Here is a 21,958-nt window from a genome sequence, read left to right on the forward strand (position 1 = left end):
CATAAATATCACTGCATCTCCTCCCCTGCACCCACAGCAACTCATAAATATCTCTGCATCTCCTCCACTGCACACACAGCAACCCATAAATATCTCTGCATCTCCTCCCCTGCACCCACAGCAACCCATGAATATCACTGCATCTCCTCCCCTGCACCCACAGAAACCCATAAATATCACTGCATCTCCTCCCCTGCACCCACAGCAACCCATAAATATCACTGCATCTCCTCCACTGCACCCACAGCAACCCATAACTATCACTGCATCTCCTCCACTGCACCCACAGTAAACCATAAATATCACTGCATCTCCTCCCCTGCACCCACAGCAACCCATAAATATCACTGCATCTCCTCCTCTGCACCCACAACAACCCATAAATATCACTGCATCTCCTCCCCTGCACCCACAGCAACTCATAAATATCTCTGCATCTCCTCCCCTGCACCCACAGCAACCCATAAATATCTCTGCATCTCCTCCCCTGCACCCACAGCAACTCATAAATATCACTGCATCTCCTCCCCTGCACCCACAGCAACTCATAAATATCTGTGCATCTCCTCCCCTGCACCCACAGCAACCCATAAATATCACTGCATCTCCTCCCCTGCACCCACAGCAACCCTTAAATATCACTGCATCTCCTCCACTGCACCCACAGCAACCCATAAATATCACTGCATCTCCTCCCCTGTACCCACAGTAACCCATAAATATCTCTGCATCTCCTCCCCTGCACCCACAGCAACCCATAAATATCACTGCATCTCCTCCCCTGCACCCACAGCAACCCATGAATATCACTGCATCTTCTCCCCTGCACCCACAGCAACCCATAAATATCACTGCATCTCCTCCCCTGCACCCACAGCCACCCTTAAATATCACTGCATCTCCTCCCCTGCACCCACAGCAACCCATAAATATCACTGCATCTTCTCCACTGCACCCACAGCAACCCATAAATATCACTGCATCTCCTCCCCTGCACTCACAGCAACTCATAAATATCACTGCATCTCCTCCCCTGCACCCACAGCAACCCATAAATATCACTGCATCTCCTCCCCTGCATCCACAGCAACCCATAAATATCACTGCATCTCCTCCCCTGCACCCACAGCAACCCATGAATATCACTGCATCTCCTCCCCTGCACCCACAGAGACCCATAAATATCACTGCATCTCCTCCCCTGCACCCACAGCAACCCATAAATATCACTGCATCTCCTCCACTGCACCCACAGCAACCCATAACTATCACTGCATCTCCTTCACTGCACCCACAGTAAACCATAAATATCACTGCATCTCCTCCACTGCACCCACAGCAACCCATAAATATCACTGCATCTCCTCCACTGCACCCACAGCAACCCATAAATATCACTGCATCTCCTCCACTGCACCCACAGTAAACCATAAATATCACTGCATCTCCTCCACTGCACCCACAGCAACCCATAAATATCACTGCATCTCCTCCCCTGCACCCACAGCAACCCTTAAATATCACTGCATCTCCTCCACTGCACCCACAGCAATCCATAAATATCACTGCATCTCCTCCCCTGCACCCACAGCAACTCATAAATATCTCTGCATCTCCTCCACTGCACACACAGCAACCCATAAATATCTCTGCATCTCCTCCCCTGCACCCACAGCAACCCATAAATATCACTGTATCTCCTCCCCTGCACCCACAGCAACTCATAAATATCACTGCATCTCCTCCCCTGCACCCACAGCAACCCATAAATATCACTGCATCTCCTCCCCTGCACCCACAGCAACCCATGAATATCACTGCATCTCCTCCTCTGCACCCACAGCAACCCATAAATATCACTGCATCTCCTCCCCTCACCCACAGCAACCCTTAAATGTCACTGCATCTCCTCCCCTGCACCCACAGCAACCCATAAATATCACTGCATCTCCTCCCCTGCACCCACAGCAACCCATAAATATCACTGCATCTCCTCCCCTGCACCCACAGCAACCCATACATATCACTGCATCTCCTCCCCTGCACCCACAGCAACCCATAAAAATCACTGCATCTCCTCCCCTGCACCCACAGCAACCCCTAAATATCACTGCATCTCCTCCCCTGCACCAACAGCAACCCATGAATATCACTGCATATCCTCCCCTGCACCAACAGCAACCCATAAATATCACTGCATCTCCTCCCTTGCACCCACAGCAACCCATAAATATCACTGCATCTCCTCCCCCGCGCCCACAGCAACCCATAAATATCACTGCATCTCCTCCGCTGCACCCACAGCAACCCATAAATATCACTGCATCTCCTCCCCTGCACCCACAGCAACCCATAAATATCACTGCATCTTCTCCACTGCACCCACAGCAACCCATAAATATCACTGCATCTCCTCCCCTGCACTCACAGCAACTCATAAATATCACTGCATCTCCTCCCCTGCACCCACAGCAACCCATAAATATCACTGCATCTCCTCCCCTGCACCCACAGCAACCCATAAATATCACTGCATCTCCTCCCCTGCACCCACAGCAACCCATGAATATCACTGCATCTCCTCCCCTGCACCCACAGAGACCCATAAATATCACTGCATCTCCTCCCCTGCACCCACAGCAACCCATAAATATCACTGCATCTCCTCCACTGCACCCACAGCAACCCATAACTATCACTGCATCTCCTCCACTGCACCCACAGTAAACCATAAATATCACTGCATCTCCTCCACTGCACCCACAGCAACCCATAAATATCACTGCATCTCCTCCACTGCACCCACAGCAACCCATAAATATCACTGCATCTCCTCCACTGCACCCACAGTAAACCATAAATATCACTGCATCTCCTCCACTGCACCCACAGCAACCCATAAATATCACTGCATCTCCTCCCCTGCACCCACAGCAACCCTTAAATATCACTGCATCTCCTCCACTGCACCCACAGCAATCCATAAATATCACTGCATCTCCTCCCCTGCACCCACAGCAACACATAAATATCTCTGCATCTCCTCCACTGCACACACAGCAACCTATAAATATCTCTGCATCTCCTCCCCTGCACCCACAGCAACCCATAAATATCACTGTATCTCCTCCCCTGCACCCACAGCAACTCATAAATATCACTGCATCTCCTCCCCTGCACCCACAGCAACCCATAAATATCACTGCATCTCCTCCCCTGCACCCACAGCAACCCATGAATATCACTGCATCTCCTCCTCTGCACCCACAGCAACCCATAAATATCACTGCATCTCCTCCCCTCACCCACAGCAACCCTTAAATGTCACTGCATCTCCTCCCCTGCACCCACAGCAACCCATAAATATCACTGCATCTCCTCCCCTGCACCCACAGCAACCCATAAATATCACTGCATCTCCTCCCCTGCACCCACAGCAACCCATACATATCACTGCATCTCCTCCCCTGCACCCACAGCAACCCATAAAAATCACTGCATCTCCTCCCCTGCACCCACAGCAACCCCTAAATATCACTGCATCTCCTCCCCTGCACCAACAGCAACCCATGAATATCACTGCATCTCCTCCCCTGCACCAACAGCAACCCATAAATATCACTGCATCTCCTCCCTTGCACCCACAGCAACCCATAAATATCACTGCATCTCCTCCCCCGCACCCACAGCAACCCATAAATATCACTGCATCTCCTCCGCTGCACCCACAGCAACCCATAAATATCACTGCATCTCCTCCCCTGCACCCACACCAACCCATAAATATCACTGCATCTCCTCTGCTGCACCCACAGCAACCCATGAATATCACTGCATCTCCTCCCCTGCACCCAGAGCAACCCATGAATATCACTGCATCTCCTCCCCTGCACCCACAGCAACCCATGAATATTACTGCATCTCCTCCCCTGCACCCACAGCAACCCATGAATATCACTGCATCTCCTCCCCTGCACCCACAACAACCCTTAAATATCACTGCATCTCCTCCCCTGCACCAACAGCAACCCATAAATATCACTGCATCTCCTCCCCTGTACCCACTGCAACCCATGAATATCACTGCATCTCCTCCCCTGCACCCACAGCAACCCATGAATATTACTGCATCTCCTCCCCTGCACCCACAGCAACCCATAAATATCACTGCATCTCCTCCCCTACACCAACAGCAACCCATGAATATCACTGCATCTCCTCCCCTGCACCAACAGCAACCCTTAAATATCACTGCATCTCCTCCACTGCACACACAGCAACCCATAAATATCACTGCATCTCCTCCCCTGCACCCACAGCAACCCATAAATATCACTGCATCTCCTCCCCTGCACCCACAGCAACCCATAAATATCACTGCATCTCCTCCGATGCACACACAGCAACCCATGAATATCACTGCATCTCCTCCCCTGCACCAACAGCAACCCTTAAATATCACTGCATCTCCTCCACTGCACACACAGCAACCCATAAATATCACTGCATCTCCTCCCCTGCACCCACAGCAACCCATAAATATCACTGCATCTCCTCCCCTGCACCCACAGCAACCCATAAATATCACTGCATCTCCTCCCCTGCACCCACAGCAACCCATAAATATCACTGCATCTCCTCCCCTGCACCCACAGCAACCCATGAATATCACTGCATCTCCTCCCCTGCACCAACAGCAACCCTTAAATATCACTGCATCTCCTCCACTGCACACACAGCAACCCATAAATATCACTGCATCTCCTCCCCTGCACCCACAGCAACCCATAAATATCACTGCATCTCCTCCCCTGCACCCACAGCAACTCATAAATATCACTGCATCTCCTCCCCTGCACCAACAGCAACCCATAAATATCACTGCATCTCCTCCCCTGCACCCACAGCAACCCATAAATATCACTGCATCTCCTCCCCTGCACCCACAGAAACCCATAAATATCACTGCATCTCCTCCCCTGCACCCACAGCAACCCATAAATATCACTGCATCTCCTCCCCTGCACCCACAGCAACCCATAAATATCACTGCATCTCCTCCGCTGCACCCACAGCAACCCTTAAATATCACTGCATCTCCTCCCCTGCACCCACAGCAACCCATAAATATCACTGCATCTTCTCCACTGCACCCACAGCAACCCATAAATATCACTGCATCTCCTCCCCTGCACTCACAGCAACTCATAAATATCACTGCATCTCCTCCCCTGCACCCACAGCAACCCATAAATATCACTGCATCTCCTCCCCTGCACCCACAGCAACCCATAAATATCACTGCATCTCCTCCCCTGCACCCACAGCAACCCATGAATATCACTGCATCTCCTCCCCTGCACCCACAGAGACCCATAAATATCACTGCATCTCCTCCCCTGCACCCACAGCAACCCATAAATATCACTGCATCTCCTCCACTGCACCCACAGCAACCCATAACTATCACTGCATCTCCTCCACTGCACCCACAGTAAACCATAAATATCACTGCATCTCCTCCCCTGCACCCACAGCAACCCATAAATATCACTGCATCTCCTCCACTGCACCCACAGCAACCCATAAATATCACTGCATCTCCTCCACTGCACCCACAGTAAACCATAAATATCACTGCATCTCCTCCACTGCACCCACAGCAACCCATAAATATCACTGCATCTCCTCCCCTGCACCCACAGCAACCCATAAATATCACTGCATCTCCTCCACTGCACCCACAGCAATCCATAAATATCACTGCATCTCCTCCCCTGCACCCACAGCAACTCATAAATATCTCTGCATCTCCTCCACTGCACACACAGCAACCTATAAATATCTCTGCATCTCCTCCCCTGCACCCACAGCAACCCATAAATATCACTGTATCTCCTCCCCTGCACCTACAGCAACTCATAAATATCACTGCATCTCCTCCCCTGCACCCACAGCAACCCATAAATATCACTGCATCTCCTCCCCTGCACCCACAGCAACCCATGAATATCACTGCATCTCCTCCTCTGCACCCACAGCAACCCATAAATATCACTGCATCTCCTCCCCTCACCCACAGCAACCCTTAAATGTCACTGCATCTCCTCCCCTGCACCCACAGCAACCCATAAATATCACTGCATCTCCTCCCCTGCACCCACAGCAACCCATAAATATCACTGCATCTCCTCCCCTGCACCCACAGCAACCCATAAATATCACTGCATCTCCTCCCCTGCACCCACAGCAACCCATAAAAATCACTGCATCTCCTCCCCTGCACCCACAGCAACCCCTAAATATCACTGCATCTCCTCCCCTGCACCAACAGCAACCCATGAATATCACTGCATCTCCTCCCCTGCACCAACAGCAACCCATAAATATCACTGCATCTCCTCCCTTGCACCCACAGCAACCCATAAATATCACTGCATCTCCTCCCCCGCACCCACAGCAACCCATAAATATCACTGCATCTCCTCCGCTGCACCCACAGCAACCCATAAATATCACTGCATCTCCTCTGCTGCACCCACAGCAACCCATGAATATCACTGCATCTCCTCCCCTGCACCCAGAGCAACCCATGAATATCACTGCATCTCCTCCCCTGCACCCACAGCAACCCATGAATATTACTGCATCTCCTCCCCTGCACCCACAGCAACCCATGAATATCACTGCATCTCCTCCCCTGCACCCACAACAACCCTTAAATATCACTGCATCTCCTCCCCTGCACCAACAGCAACCCATAAATATCACTGCATCTCCTCCCCTGTACCCACTGCAACCCATGAATATCACTGCATCTCCTCCCCTGCACCCACAGCAACCCATGAATATTACTGCATCTCCTCCCCTGCACCCACAGCAACCCATAAATATCACTGCATCTCCTCCCCTACACCAACAGCAACCCATGAATATCACTGCATCTCCTCCCCTGCACCAACAGCAACCCTTAAATATCACTGCATCTCCTCCACTGCACACACAGCAACCCATAAATATCACTGCATCTCCTCCCCTGCACCCACAGCAACCCATAAATATCACTGCATCTCCTCCCCTGCACCCACAGCAACTCATAAATATCACTGCATCTCCTCCGATGCACACACAGCAACCCATGAATATCACTGCATCTCCTCCCCTGCACCAACAGCAACCCTTAAATATCACTGCATCTCCTCCACTGCACACACAGCAACCCATAAATATCACTGCATCTCCTCCCCTGCACCCACAGCAACCCATAAATATCACTGCATCTCCTCCCCTGCACCCACAGCAACCCATAAATATCACTGCATCTCCTCCCCTGCACCCACAGCAACCCATAAATATCACTGCATCTCCTCCCCTGCACCCACAGCAACCCATGAATATCACTGCATCTCCTCCCCTGCACCAACAGCAACCCTTAAATATCACTGCATCTCCTCCACTGCACACACAGCAACCCATAAATATCACTGCATCTCCTCCCCTGCACCCACAGCAACCCATAAATATCACTGCATCTCCTCCCCTGCACCCACAGCAACTCATAAATATCACTGCATCTCCTCCCCTGCACCAACAGCAACCCATAAATATCACTGCATCTCCTCCCCTGCACCCACAGCAACCCATAAATATCACTGCATCTCCTCCCCTGCACCCACAGAAACCCATAAATATCACTGCATCTCCTCCCCTGCACCCACAGCAACCCATAAATATCACTGCATCTCCTCCCCTGCACCCACAGCAACCCATAAATATCACTGCATCTCCTCCCCTGCACCAACAGCAACCCATAAATATCACTGCATCTCCTCCCCTGCACCAACAGCAACCCATAAATATCACTGCATCTCCTCCCCTGCACCCACAGCAACCCATGAATATCACTGCATCTCCTCCCCTGCACCCACAGCAACCCATAAATATCACTGCATCTCCTCCCCTGCACCCACAGCAACCCATAAATATCACTGCATCTCCTCCCTTGCACCCACAGCAACCCTTAAATATCACTGCATCTCCTCCCCTGCACCCTCAGCAACCCATGAATATCACTGCATCTTCTCCCCTGCATCCACAGCAACCCATGAATATCACTGCATCTCCTCCTCTGCACCCACAGCAACTCATTAATATCACTGCATCTCCTCCACTGCACCCACAGCAACCCATGAATATCAGTGCATCTCCCACACATGCTGCAATTCCTGAATATCACTGCATCTTTTGCACATGCAGCAACCCCTGAATATCACTGTATCCCCACACATACAGCAACCCCTGAGTATCAGTGCATCCCCCACACATGCAGCAACCTCTAAATATCACTGCATCCCCTTACGCATACAGCAACCCCTGAATATCACTGCATCCCCTTACGAATACAGCAACCCCTTAATATCACTGTATCCCCTTATGCATACAGCAACCCCTGAATATCACTCTATCCCCTTATGCATACAGCAACCCCTGAATATCACTGAATCCCCTTACGCATACAGCAACCCCTGAATATCACTGCATCCCCCTTACGCACACAGCAACCCCTGAATATCAGTGCATCCCCCACACATGCAGCAAACCCTGAATATCACTGCATCTCCTTATGCATACAGCAACCCCTGAATATTACTGCATCCCCCACACATGCAGCAACCCCTGAATATCACTGCATCCCCTTATGCATACAGCAACCCCTGAATATCACTCTATTCCCTTATGCATACAGCAACCCCTGAATATCACTGCATCCCCTTACGCATACAGCAACCCCTAAATATCACTGCATCCCCTTACGCATGCAGCAACCCCTGAATATCACTGCATCCCCTTACGCATGCAGCAACCCCTGAATATCACTCTATCCCCTTACGCATACAGCAACCCTGGAATATCACCGCATCCCCTTACGCATACAGCAACCCCTGAATATCACTGCATCCCCTTACGCATACAGCAACCCTTGAATATCACTGCATCCCCTTACGCATGCAGCAACCCCTAAATATCACTGAATCCCCTTACGCATGCAGCAACCCCTGAATATCACTGCATCCCCTTACGCATGCAGCAACCCCTGAATATCACTCTATCCCCTTACGCATACAGCAACCCCTGAATATCACTGCATCCCCTTACACATACAGCAACCCCTGAATATCACCGCATCCCTTTATGCATACAGCAACCCCTGAATATCACAGCAAACCCTTAAGCATACAGCAACCCCTGAATATCACTGCATCCCCTTATGCATACAGCAACCCCTGAATATCACTGCATCCCTTTATGCATACAGCAACCCCTGAATATCACTGCATCCCCCACACATGCAGCAACCCCTGAATATCACTGCATCCCCTTATGCATACAGCAACCCCTGAATATCACTGCATCCCCTTATGCATACAGCAACCCCTGAATATGACTGCATCCCCTTACGCATATAGCAACCCCTGAATATCACTGCATCCCCTTATGCATACAGCAACCCCTGAATATCACTCTATCCCCTTATGCATACAGCAACCCCTGAATATCACTGCATCCCCTTACGCATATAGCAACCACTTACGCATGAAGCAACCCCTGAATATCACTGCATCCCCTTACGCATGCAGCAACCCCTGAATATCACTCTATCCCCTTACGCATACAGCAACCCTTGAATATCACTGCATCCTCTTACGCATGCAGCAACCCCTAAATATCACTGCATCCCCTTACGCATGCAGCAACCCCTGAATATCACTGCATCCCCTTACGCATGCAGCAACCCCTGAATATCACTCTATCCCCTTACGCATACAGCAACCCCTGAATATCACTGCATCCCCTTACACATACAGCAACCCCTGAATATCACCGCATCCCTTTATGCATACAGCAACCCCTGAATATAACAGCAACCCCTTACGCATACAGAAACCCCTGAATATCACTGCATCCCCTTACGCATACAGCAACCCCTGAATATCACCGCATCCCTTTATGCATACAGGAACCTCTGAATATCACTGCATCCCCTTATGTATGCAGCAACCCCTGAATATCACTGCATCCCCTTACGCATGCAGCAACCCCTGAATATCACTGCATCCCCTTATGCATGCAGCAACCCCTAAATATCACTGCATCCCCTTATGCATGCAGCAACCCCTGAATATCACTGCATCCCCTTACGCATGCAGCAATTCCTAAATATCACTGCATTCCCTTATGCATGCAGCAACCCCTGAATATCATTCTATCCCCTTACACATACAGCAACCCCTGAATATCACTGCATCCCCTTACACATGCAGCAACCCCTGAATATCACTCTATCCCCTTACGCATACAGCAACCCCTGAATATCACTGCATCCCCTTACGCATACAGCAACCCCTGAATAACACTGCATCCCCTTATGCATACAGCAACCCCTGAATATCACTGCATCCCCTTACGCATGCAGCAACCCCTGAATATCACTGCATCCCCTTAAGCATACAGCAACCCCTGAATATCACTGCATCCCCTTATGCATACAGCAACCCCTGAATATCACTGCATCCCCTTATGCATACAGCACAACAGCAACAGGTCTTGCTGCGCACACAACACTTCATGAAGACACACCATCCCCCACACTCACATTACCCCCTGCACTCTCAGTACCCACATCATTCTCCATCCTCAACCAGCACTCTGTCCCGCGTACCTGCAGTCATCAATATATTCTGGGCAGTGGGATGCCAACAAACAATTCCAACTCTCTTTGTGTGCCCCTCCAGTGTGACTATGGGCTCAGTAAGGGAACGGGTCAGACCTCCATCTGGAATTTCCCATACCTGAGAAAAAAAGGGAGGCCACAGTGTTAGTGTTAGACTAACTACATATAAACAGACAGTGCCAAACTCTCCCAACAAACACATTATGCCAGTGCCAGCCTTCCCTACATACACTACGCATAAGTAGTACTTGTCTCGCCATCTCTTACCATAACACTGCAGTCTTCCGATCCACTGGCGATGACATTGTCATTATGGGGACACCAGTCAATGTCTAGTACAGGGGCTGTGTGACCACACACCACTGGTTGGGACTTATCAAGACGTCCTGTCTGTGGAACAAACACACAATGTCACAACTTTCCATCTCATTATACATGTTCCGCCTGGGTACTGACGCAGTATATGTGTGTTTACATTCTCTTAAAACTGAAACAGTGACATTTATGTGAGTTATCTTAAAATGTTATTCTTTCTAAAAAACCTTTATGAACACAACTTTCATATGTGATCAGGTTATTAAATTATTCAAATGTAACCCATGAATCCTGCAACCTTTACCCTTCTAGTTCAGAGGGAATTTTGTCCATTCGACCTGTTAATTAGCAACGTTTAGGAAAAATAAAATATTCCATAAATACAATAATATGTGAATAAACTGTGCAATAATAAAATGCCCTAACACAGACTATTTTGTTTTTGCATTTTTATGTCTCTTAAAAATACCATATTTTTGCAGCATCCAGCAGCTCCCTAGTTCTATTCTTTTGTAAATCCACAGGGTTGTTTCTATACATTAAAACTACATAACACATGAGGGCCACAGATCAATATTTCAGAGGCCTTAAAGGGACACTCAAGTCAAAATTAAACTTCATGATTCAGATACAGAAAGCAATTTTAAACAACTTTCCAATTTACTTCCATTAACAAAAATGTGCACAGTCTTTTTATAGTTACACTTTTTGAGTCACCAGCTCCTACTGAGCATGTGCAAGAATTCACAGACTATACGTATATGCATTTGTGATTGGCTGATGGCTGTCACATGATATAGGGGGAGTGGAAATACATAACTTTAATTTATTTACAAAAATCTACTACTCATTTGAAGTTCAGACTAAGTGCTATCCCATTGTCTTATTATCATGCATTTGTTGATTATGCAAATCTACAGTGTTGACTGGTCCTTTAAGGGCCACATATAAATTTAAAATTCTATTAAATAATTTCCTAAGAACGTCCAGTTGCACATGGTTAGATTTTGGTACGGTTGCTGGGTACCCTTCGTCTGCTGTTCTCCCCTCCAGGGGGCTCTTTGAGTCATGGTCACCCCAAATCACACATTTTAGCAATGTTTTTTCTTGGGGCACACATTGTAAGGGGGCACCAGACCAGTGCTGCTATTTTTTTCATGTGATTTGTAGGGCAGTACTCAGCAGCATCATTCAGGGCGTCTGTCAAGCAAATTCAAGCTAGTGACACCTCTAAGGGTTGAGGCGGGTACAATGATTGGGGGGATGTAGCAGGGAATAGACTTCCAGTACTGGTGGTAAGGACTCTATCTAAATCATGAAAGAAACAGGCAGGCTTTCATGTCTGTTTAAATACATCCACGCAGTACACAGAAACATTAAAAAGGTGCAATAAGTAAATAGTGCACTATTGCTTTCTTATACCCATGTGTATAACCCAGGGGTCTCAATGTAACGGCTTGCAGGACTGGCTCACCAGGATACTAGGAAATTTCCCGGTGGGCTGCGTCAGAGCCCTCGCTACCTTAAGGAGCACTGGCAGTTTCCTATTTATTCAATATATTGCAGAACCGGCAATATATTAAATAAATATTGAAAGTAAAAAGTTATCACTTGAGTGAAAGACTTGCTAAGATCTGCTGGTCAGATAATGTGACTACTCTAACTCCCTTTCCCCTAGACCTCTATGGGGCACTCTACAACAATTATTTTCTGTCTTTCGCTCGAGCGCTAACCTAAAGCGCACACTGTAACACACATACTGTGACCCTGCGCTATCATCAATAGCGCTCCTCTTGTTATCTGGGCCATAATGTAATGGGATTTGAGCTACGCATAAGAGGTGTAAGTAGAAGTGATGTAATTGAACAGTGACTGATGCCTTTTAAATTTGAGTACAAAAAAAATAAAAATGCTTCTTTTAAAAGTTTTCACTGATTCAATGCTGAGTTTTAATATGCACGTGACGTACAGGCAGTATGAGCGTATGCTGCATGCAAACACTTTGCAGGTGACAGCACTAGTGGTGATAACATTTAAAAGAATCATTTATGCAAAGACAAGAAGGTGGCAAAATACTTCTAACTAAACTTGAAATGCTATTTTGTGCCGCCAGTAGAGGGCGACTCCTTGCCAAGAACAATATATTTTGTAAACTTGTAGGATGTGTATGCTTGGACTTCATGGTATTTATTTATTTAGGGCTGCCAGCTCCTTCCCAATGCCTTAACTTATGCTCCAGCCTAGGCCCCACTAGATGTATTTTGCACAATTGGGAAGTGATTGTATCATTTTAGCTGCCAGTAACAACTATGGGTGTTATTAATACACAAATAAGCAGTGAACGGACTCCTCGCTGACCTACAGATATACACAGAGCATAAAAGTCCATTGATGTGGACTGTCCAGTTCAGTACTGGATACCTGACAACCCTAGAAGTGAGGGAGCTCAGGAAGATTAGTACAAAAGTAGTTATGTATTTCTCAGACTACACAGAGCCTCCTCCCCTACCTAGCACTGGCCTCCTCTGAAAAGAAAGGTAGGTGTCACCCAACAGAATATGGTTTCAGCACAAGAGGCGCAAAAGACTTACCAAATAAGGGCAAGTACGAGACAGTATCGCACTTCCTCTATTAACGATATAAGCACTGAAAGGTGACACATTCACATTAACACTGTGAAAACACGTTGCTTTACTTAAAGGGACAGTCAACGCAAACATTTGTATTGTTTAAAAAGATAGATAATTCCTTTATAACCCATTCCCCAGTTTTGCACAGAAAACACAGTTATATTAATATACTTTTTACCTCTGTGACTACCTTGTATCTAAGCATCTTCTGACAGCCCCCTGATCACATTACTTTTTATTTATTATCTATTGACTTGCATTTTATCCAATTAGTGCTCAGGGTTGGCTCCAGAACAAATGAAATGGGGGGGCATTTTTTTCACGAGGGGGCACGTATTTACACTCAAAATAAGAGCAGCCCTACATATTCTGCAGGAAAGTGTAGCTTCTGGCTGGCTTATCCACCACTATTAACATTTGGAGAATATGTGCTAAATCACTAGGTAAAAGAATGAAGTCTAAATCCTATGCAGTGCACTAAAACAGAGACATTAAACTTGAGACCCCCAGTGCAATAGCTCCTTAAAAACAATTCACCCCTTAATCACCATAATCCAAAACCCCTAAACTCATTCTCAAATCTCAATCATGTCCCCTAAACAGCCATGCACCCCAAACCCCCCAATGCAATTAACCCCTTTGTTTGCAATAGCAGTGAGGATACTAGGTTGTCAGGTACTGGAAATTTTGTAGATTATATTTAGCTATACCTGTTTCACAATAACTAACGGATATCAGGCTACTTAATACAACCTATGTACTGTGACCCTATAAGAATATGATTGTATCATATAAATAAAAGTCTATAAATGGCTACCGGCCTAAGATCACAGTGCACTTTTGAGGCATTGATAGAAGCCGGTAGCCATTTATATTTATATATGATACAATCATATTCTTAACATGGTCTATTGTTTAAGAAAATGAGTAACTCACGATAGTTAGGTAAAATGAATAGGGTTAAAGACGAGTCTAAAAAGTCTCTAATTAACTTCCAATTCCAAATAAGAGGCTAAGACACGGAGCTCCTTGCAGATGCGTGATGCAACCTCACAGTTCGGCAGCTAACTCCCGCCCCCAGCATGCAGCATTACATAACAATTCATTATTTTATTTATTATTTTTACAGCGTATGATCATATCAATATTTTTTGAGGGGGCACAGCATTCCATTTGGGTGGGCATTGCCCCTCAATGCCCCCCCGTAGAGCCGACCCTGTTAATAGTGCTATGTTGTTAGAACCCACAGGCGTGAGCACAATGTTATCTATATGGCTCACTTGAACTAACAGTCTCCTGTTGTGAAAAGCTAATAAAAAGCATGTGATCATGGGGCTGTCTTTAGTGACTTAGAAACAAACAGAAATTTAGAGGTTTAAAGGTTATAAAGTATATTAATCTAACCATGTTGGTTGTGCAAAGCTGGGGAATGGGCAGTAAAGGCGTTATCTATCTTTTTAAACAATAAAAAAATTTGTGTTGACTGTCCCTTTATGTACAGTAACATGCACACACTGATTCTGTAACACACACATACTGTGACAGACGCACACACTGTAACACACATAGACTGTGACAGGTGCACAAGGTAACACAAAATCTGAAATGAACACACTGTAACACACATATTGTGACAGCCACACACTGTAACACACACATACTGTGACAGGGGCACACTGTAACACACACATACTGTGACAGGCGCATACTGTAACACACACATACTGTGACAGGCGCACACTGTAACACACACATACTGTAAACAGGCGCACACTGTAACACAGACATACTGTAACAGGCGCACACTTTAACACACACATACTGTGACAGGTGCATACTGTAACACACACATACTGTGACAGGCGCACACTGTAACACACACATACTGTAACAGGCGCACACTTTAACACACACATACTGTGACAGGCGCACACATACTGTGACAGCCACACACTGTAACACACACATACTGTGACAGGGGCACACTGTGACACACACATACTATGACAGGCACATACTGTAACACACATACTGTGACAGGCACACACTGTAACACACACATACTGTAACAGGCTCACACTTTAACACACACATACTATGAGAGGCGCACACTGTAACACACACACACATACTGTGACAGGAGCACACTGTAACACACACACACGCTGTGACAGGCGCACACTAACACACATACTGTGACAGGCGCACACTGTAACACACACATACTGTGACAGGCGCACACTGAAACACACACACACACTGTGACATGCACACACTGTAACACACACACACTGTGACAGGCGCACACTAATACACATACTGTGACAGGCGCACACAGTAACACACACATACTGTGACAGGTGCACACTGAAACACACACACGCACTGTGACATGCACACACTGTAACACACACTCTGTGACAGGCGCACACTGTAACACACACATACTGTGACAGACGCACACTGTAACACACACATACTGTGACAGACGCACACTGTAACACACACACTGTGACAGATGCACACTGTAACACACACCACACACTCTGACAGGCGCACACTGTAACACACATACTGTGACAGGCGCACACTGTAACACACACACTGTGACAGGCGCACACTGTAACACACACACTGTGACAGGCGCACACTGTAACACACACACACTGTGACAGGCGCTCACTGTAACACACACACACTGTGACAGGCACACTAACACACATGCTGTGACAGGCGCACACTGTAACACACACTACTGTGACAGGTGCACACTGTAACACACACACATACTGTGACAGGTGCACACTGTAACACACACATACTGTGACAGGCGCACACTAACACACACACACACACACTGTGACAGGCACACACTGTAACACACACACACTGTGACAGGTGCATACTGTAACACACACATACTGTGACAGGCGCACACTGTAACACACACACACTGTGACAGGCACATACTGTAACACACACATACTGTGACAGGTGCACACTAACACACACACACACTGTGACAGGCACACACTGTGACAGGCGCATACTGTAACACACACATACTGTTACAGGCGCACACTAACACACACACACTGTGACAGGCGCACACTGTAACACACACACACACTGTGACAGGCGCACACTGTAACACACAGATACTGTGACAGGCGCACACTGTAACACACAGATACTGTGACAGACGCACACTGTAACACACACATACTGGGACAGGCGCACACTGTAACACACACATACTATGACAGGCGCATACTGTAACACACACATACTGTAACAGGCGCACACTGTAACACACACATACTGTGACAGGCCGCACACTGTAACACACACATACTATGACAGGCGCATACTGTAACACACACATACTGTAACAGGCGCACACTGTAACACACACATACTGTGACAGGCGCACACTGTAACACACACATACTGTGACAGGCGCACACTGTAACACACACATACTGTGACAGGCGCACTCTGTAACACACACACTGTGACAGCCACACACTGTAACACACACACACACACTGTGACAGGCGCACACTGTAACACACACACACTGTGACAGGCGCACACTGTAACACACACACACTGTGACAGGTGCACACTGTAACACACACTCTGTGACAGGTGCACACTGTAACACACACTACTGTGACAGGCGCACACTGTAACACACACATACTGTGACAGGTGCACACTGTAAAACACACATACTGTGACAGGCGCACACTAACACACACACACACTGTGACAAGCACACACTGTAACACACACATACACACTGTGACTGGTGCATACTGTAACACACACATACTGTGACAGGCGCACACTGTAACACACACATACTGTGACATGCACACACTGTTACACAAATGCTGTCACATGGACACTGTTTAACACACAAATACTGTCACATACACACACTGTAACACAGATACTGTGACAGGCACACACTGCAACACACAAATACTGTCACATGCAGCTCAGTGAGGGTGAGAGGCTAAGTGCGGCTCAGTGTTGAGGTTCAGCTCAGTGAGGGTGAGGCTGAGTGCTGCTCAGTGAGAGTGAGAGGCTTAGTGCTGCTCAGTGAGGGCCTGAGTGCAGCTGAGTTAGGGTGAGGGGTTGAGTGTACCTCAGTAAGAGTGAGAGGCTTAGTGCTGCTCAGTGAGGGGCTGAGTGAGGGTGAGGGGCTGAGTGTACCTCAGTGAGGGTATAAGTGCAGCTGGGTGAGAGGCTGAGTGTACCTCAGTGAGACTGAGAGACTTAGTGCTGCTCAGTGAGGGGCTGAGTGCAGCTGAGTGAGGGTGAGAGGATGAGTGTACCTCAGTGAGAGTGAGAGGCTTAGTGCTGCTCAGTAAGGGGCTGAGTGAGGGTGAGGGGCTGAGTGTACCTCAGTGAGGGTATAAGTGCAGCTGGGTGAGAGGCTGAGTGTACCTCAGTGAGACTGAGAGGCTTACTGCTGCTCAGTGAGGGGCTGAGTGCACCTTAGTGAGAGTGAGAGGCTTAGTGCTGCTCAGTGAGAGGCTCAGTGCAGGTGAGTGAGGGTGTGGGTCCGATTGTACCTCAGTGAGAGTGAGAAGCTTAGTGCTGCTCAGTGAGGGGCTGAGTGCAGCTGAGTGAGGGTGAGAGGCTGTGTGTACCACAGTGAGAGTGAAAGGCTGTGTGCTGTTCAGTCTGGGTGAGTGGACCCCAGTTAGGGTGTGAGGCTGAGTACTGCTCAGTGAGGGTGAGATGCTGAGTGCACTTCAGCTAGGTTGTGAGGCTGAGTGCTGCTCGGTGAGGGTGAGAGGCTGAGTGCACTTCAGTGAGGGTGAGAGGCTGACAGCACCTTAGTGAGGGTGAGAGACTGAGTGCTGCTCATTGAGGGTGAGAGGATGAGTTCACTTCAGTGAGGATAAGAGGCTGAATGCACCTTAGTGTGGGTGAGAGGCTAAGTGCACCTCAGGGAGGGTGAGAGGCAGAGTGCACTTCAGTGAGGGTAAGACGCTGAGTGCTGCTCAGTGAGGGTTAGAGGCTGATTGCACCTCAGTGAGTGTAAGAGGCTGAGTGCAGCTCAGTGAGATTGAGAGGCTGAGTGCAGCTCAGTGAGATTGAGAGGCTGAGTGCAGCTCAGTGAGATTGAGAGGCTGAGTGCACCTTAGTGAGATTGAGAGGCTGAGTGCACCTTAGTGAGATTGAGAAGCTGAGTGCACCTTAGTGAGATTGAGAAGCTGAGTGCACATTAATGGGGGTGAGAGGCTGAGTGTACCTTAGTGAGGGTGAGAGGCTGATTGCACCTCAGTGAGTTAAAGAGGCTGAGTGCAGTTCAGTGAGAGTCAGTGTTGATTGTGACTTAGTAAGATTGAGAGGTTGTGTGCAGCTCAGTGAGGGTGAGAGGCTGAGTGTGGCTTAGTGACTGTAAGAGGTTGAGTGCAGCTCAATGAGTGTAAGAGGCTAAGTGCAGCTCTGTGAGTGTAAGAGGCTGAGTGCAGCTCTGTGAGGGTAAGAAGCTGAGTGCAGCTCTGTGAGGGTAAGAGGCTGAGTGCAGCTCTGTGAGGGTAAGAGGCTGAGTGCAGCTCTGTGAGGGTAAGAGGCTGAGTGCAGCTCTGTGAGGGTAAGAGGCTGAGTGCTGCTCTGTGAGGGAGAGAGGCTGAGTGCTGCTCAGTGAGGGAGAGAGGCTGAGTGCTGCTCAGTGAGGGTGAGAGGCTGAGTGCAGCTCATTTAGGGTGAGAGGCTGAGTGCAGCTCAGTGAGGGTGAGAGGCTGAGTGCTGCTCAGTTAGGGTGAGGCTGAGTGTTGGTTAGAATGTGGATGAGATCAGTGAGGAATGAGACAGTAATTGAGAACGATGTAGTAGAGGGACTGCAGTCATTTGATAAATTTGTTAAAGGGTTAACCTGTCAGCTTTACTCTGTGAAAGAGTTAATGAATCAAGCCCTGCCGCTTTGTTCTGCTTGTGTCTTGGTCATAAGACCATAAGGAGGGCTCAGTCTTCAGGAACACACAGCCAGGGTGTCACGGGAACACACAGGGAGCATTGTGTGTGGATCTCACAGCTCTGCCACTGACTGTGAGTGCCCTGGGGCAATGCAACACCACCTCCACCGAGCTCTGCCAGACTCTGTGTGACCTGTAGCCATGGACATCCCAGCGTGGGTACAGGTCTAGAGACTGGTCCTGGGGATAGCTAGCAAAAGAACCCTTATTCCCTGTGCACGAGAAGTCACATGGTGCTCTGGTTGTCACATGTCCAGTGTGAAAATGGCAGTTTTCTATCCTGGTAGATACTAACTAGGGTTACAGTAATTCATATGGGAGGGGGGCCCTGAACCTGAAACACCACTTACTCCTTCATAAGAGGGTCCTCTGTCTAGAGCACGTGGTCAATGTAAACACAGCAATTCCTTGCCACATAATATACTTGGGTTAGCGAAATAAGTGGGATTGGTCCAGGAGACAAACCGTTCTTTCCAAAAAATAAAACACACACAGCCCTTAACTCAACTGATAAGGAACCGCACCTATCTCTTCAAATGAAAGTTCACAAGACCCTCTGGACATTACAGGGTGATGTATCGATGCCAATTGTTTTTACATTGATTTTGATTACTGGACATTTTTAAGCAGTTTGAAAAAATAAAATAAAGTATAATGTATCCCTGTGTCAGTGTGATAAAAAGTACTGCTGCGCTACTGCTATATATAGTATGTCTGCATTTAATCTATAAAGAGTAATGAATACACAATTAAACCATTTTTTAGCCACCATGGGAGGATTTATTATGGTTACTTGTGAAAATATCCAGAGTTAATCAGACACAGCAGTGATTGCACCCCACATAGATAAGCCTACGACTGCAACAAGGCACTGTTACCTCCACATGGCTATGGCACAACATCACCACTGTGACCCAGTTCTGCCACTTGCTAGTGTGTGACCAGGAGCAGAGCAACAACATCACCACCATCACCCAGGCCTGCCACTTGCTAGTGTGTGACCAGGAGCAGAGCAACAACATCACCACCATCACCCAGTTCTGCCACTTGCTAGTGTGTGACCAGGAGCAGAACAACAACATCACCACCATCACCCAGGCCTGCCACTTGCTAGTGTGTGACCAGGAGCAGAGCAACAACATCACCACCATCACCCAGTTCTGCCACTTGCTAGTGTGTGACCAGGAGCAGAACAACAACATCACCACCATCACCCAGGCCTGCCACTTGACTAGTGTGTGACCAGGAGCAGAGCAACCACAGCACCACCATCACCCAGGTCTGCCACTTGCTAGTGTGTGACCAGGAGCAGAACACCAACATCACCACCATCACCCAGGTCTGCCACTTGCTAGTGTGTGAGCAGGAGCAGAGCAACAACATCACCACCATCACCCAGGTCTGCCACTTGCTAGTGTGTGACCAGGAGCAGAGCAACAACATCACCACTGTGACCCAGTTCTGCCACTTGCTAGTGTGTGACCAGGAGCAGAGCAACAACATCATCACCATGACCCAGCTCTACCACTTGCTAGTGTGTGACCAGGAGCAGAGGGACAACATCACCACCGTGACCCAGCTCTGCCACTTGCTAGTGTGTGACCAGGAACAGAGTGACAACATCACCAACGTGACCCAGCTCTGCCACTTGCTAGTGTGTGACCAAGAGCAGAATAAAAACATCACCACTGTGACCCAGCTCTGCTACTTGCTAGTGTGTGACCAGGAACTTAGCAACATCATCCCCACCGAGCTCTGCACTTGCTAGTGTGTTACCAGGAGCGGAGCAACAACATCACCACTGTGACCCAGCTCTGTCACTTGCTAGTGTGTGACCAGGAGCGGAGCAACACCATCACCACTGTGACCCAGCTCTATCACTTGCTAGTGTGTAACCAGGAGCAGAGCAACAACATCACCCACTGTGACCCAGCTCTGCTACTTGCTAGTGTGTGACCAGGAACTTAGTAACATCATCCCCACCAAGCTCTGCCACTTGCTAGTGTGTTACCAGGAGCGGAGCAACAACATCACCACTGTGACCCAGCTCTGTCACTTGCTAGTGTGTGACCAGGAGCAGAGCAACACCATCACCACAGTGACCCAGCTCTATCACTTGCTAGTGTGTGACCACGAGCAGAGCAAACAACATCACCACTGTGACCCAGTTCTGCCACTTGCTAGTGTGTGACCAGGAGCAGAGCAACAACATCACCACTGTGACCCAGTTCTGCCACTTGCTAGTGTGTGACCAGGAGCAGAGCAACAACATCATCACCATG

The 21,958-nt window shown here is 48.2% G+C and overlaps 1 protein-coding gene across 1 annotated transcript in view; it reads right to left on the reverse strand.

The window, feature by feature from the left end:
• CORO1A (coronin 1A) overlaps window positions 1–21,958 on the reverse strand; it is a 44,279-nt gene that overhangs the window by 16,513 nt on the left and 5,808 nt on the right. Inside the window, exons 3-4 of the mRNA XM_053694672.1 lie at window positions 11,000–11,122; window positions 10,721–10,850 (exon numbers count right to left, since the gene is read on the reverse strand). Of these exons, the coding sequence (XP_053550647.1) occupies window positions 10,721–10,850; window positions 11,000–11,122 (253 nt within the window). The remainder of the gene's footprint in view (window positions 1–10,720; window positions 10,851–10,999; window positions 11,123–21,958) is intronic.

This window comes from Bombina bombina, chromosome 11, assembly GCF_027579735.1.
Source record: "Bombina bombina isolate aBomBom1 chromosome 11, aBomBom1.pri, whole genome shotgun sequence".
Taxonomy (NCBI): domain Eukaryota; kingdom Metazoa; phylum Chordata; class Amphibia; order Anura; family Bombinatoridae; genus Bombina; species Bombina bombina.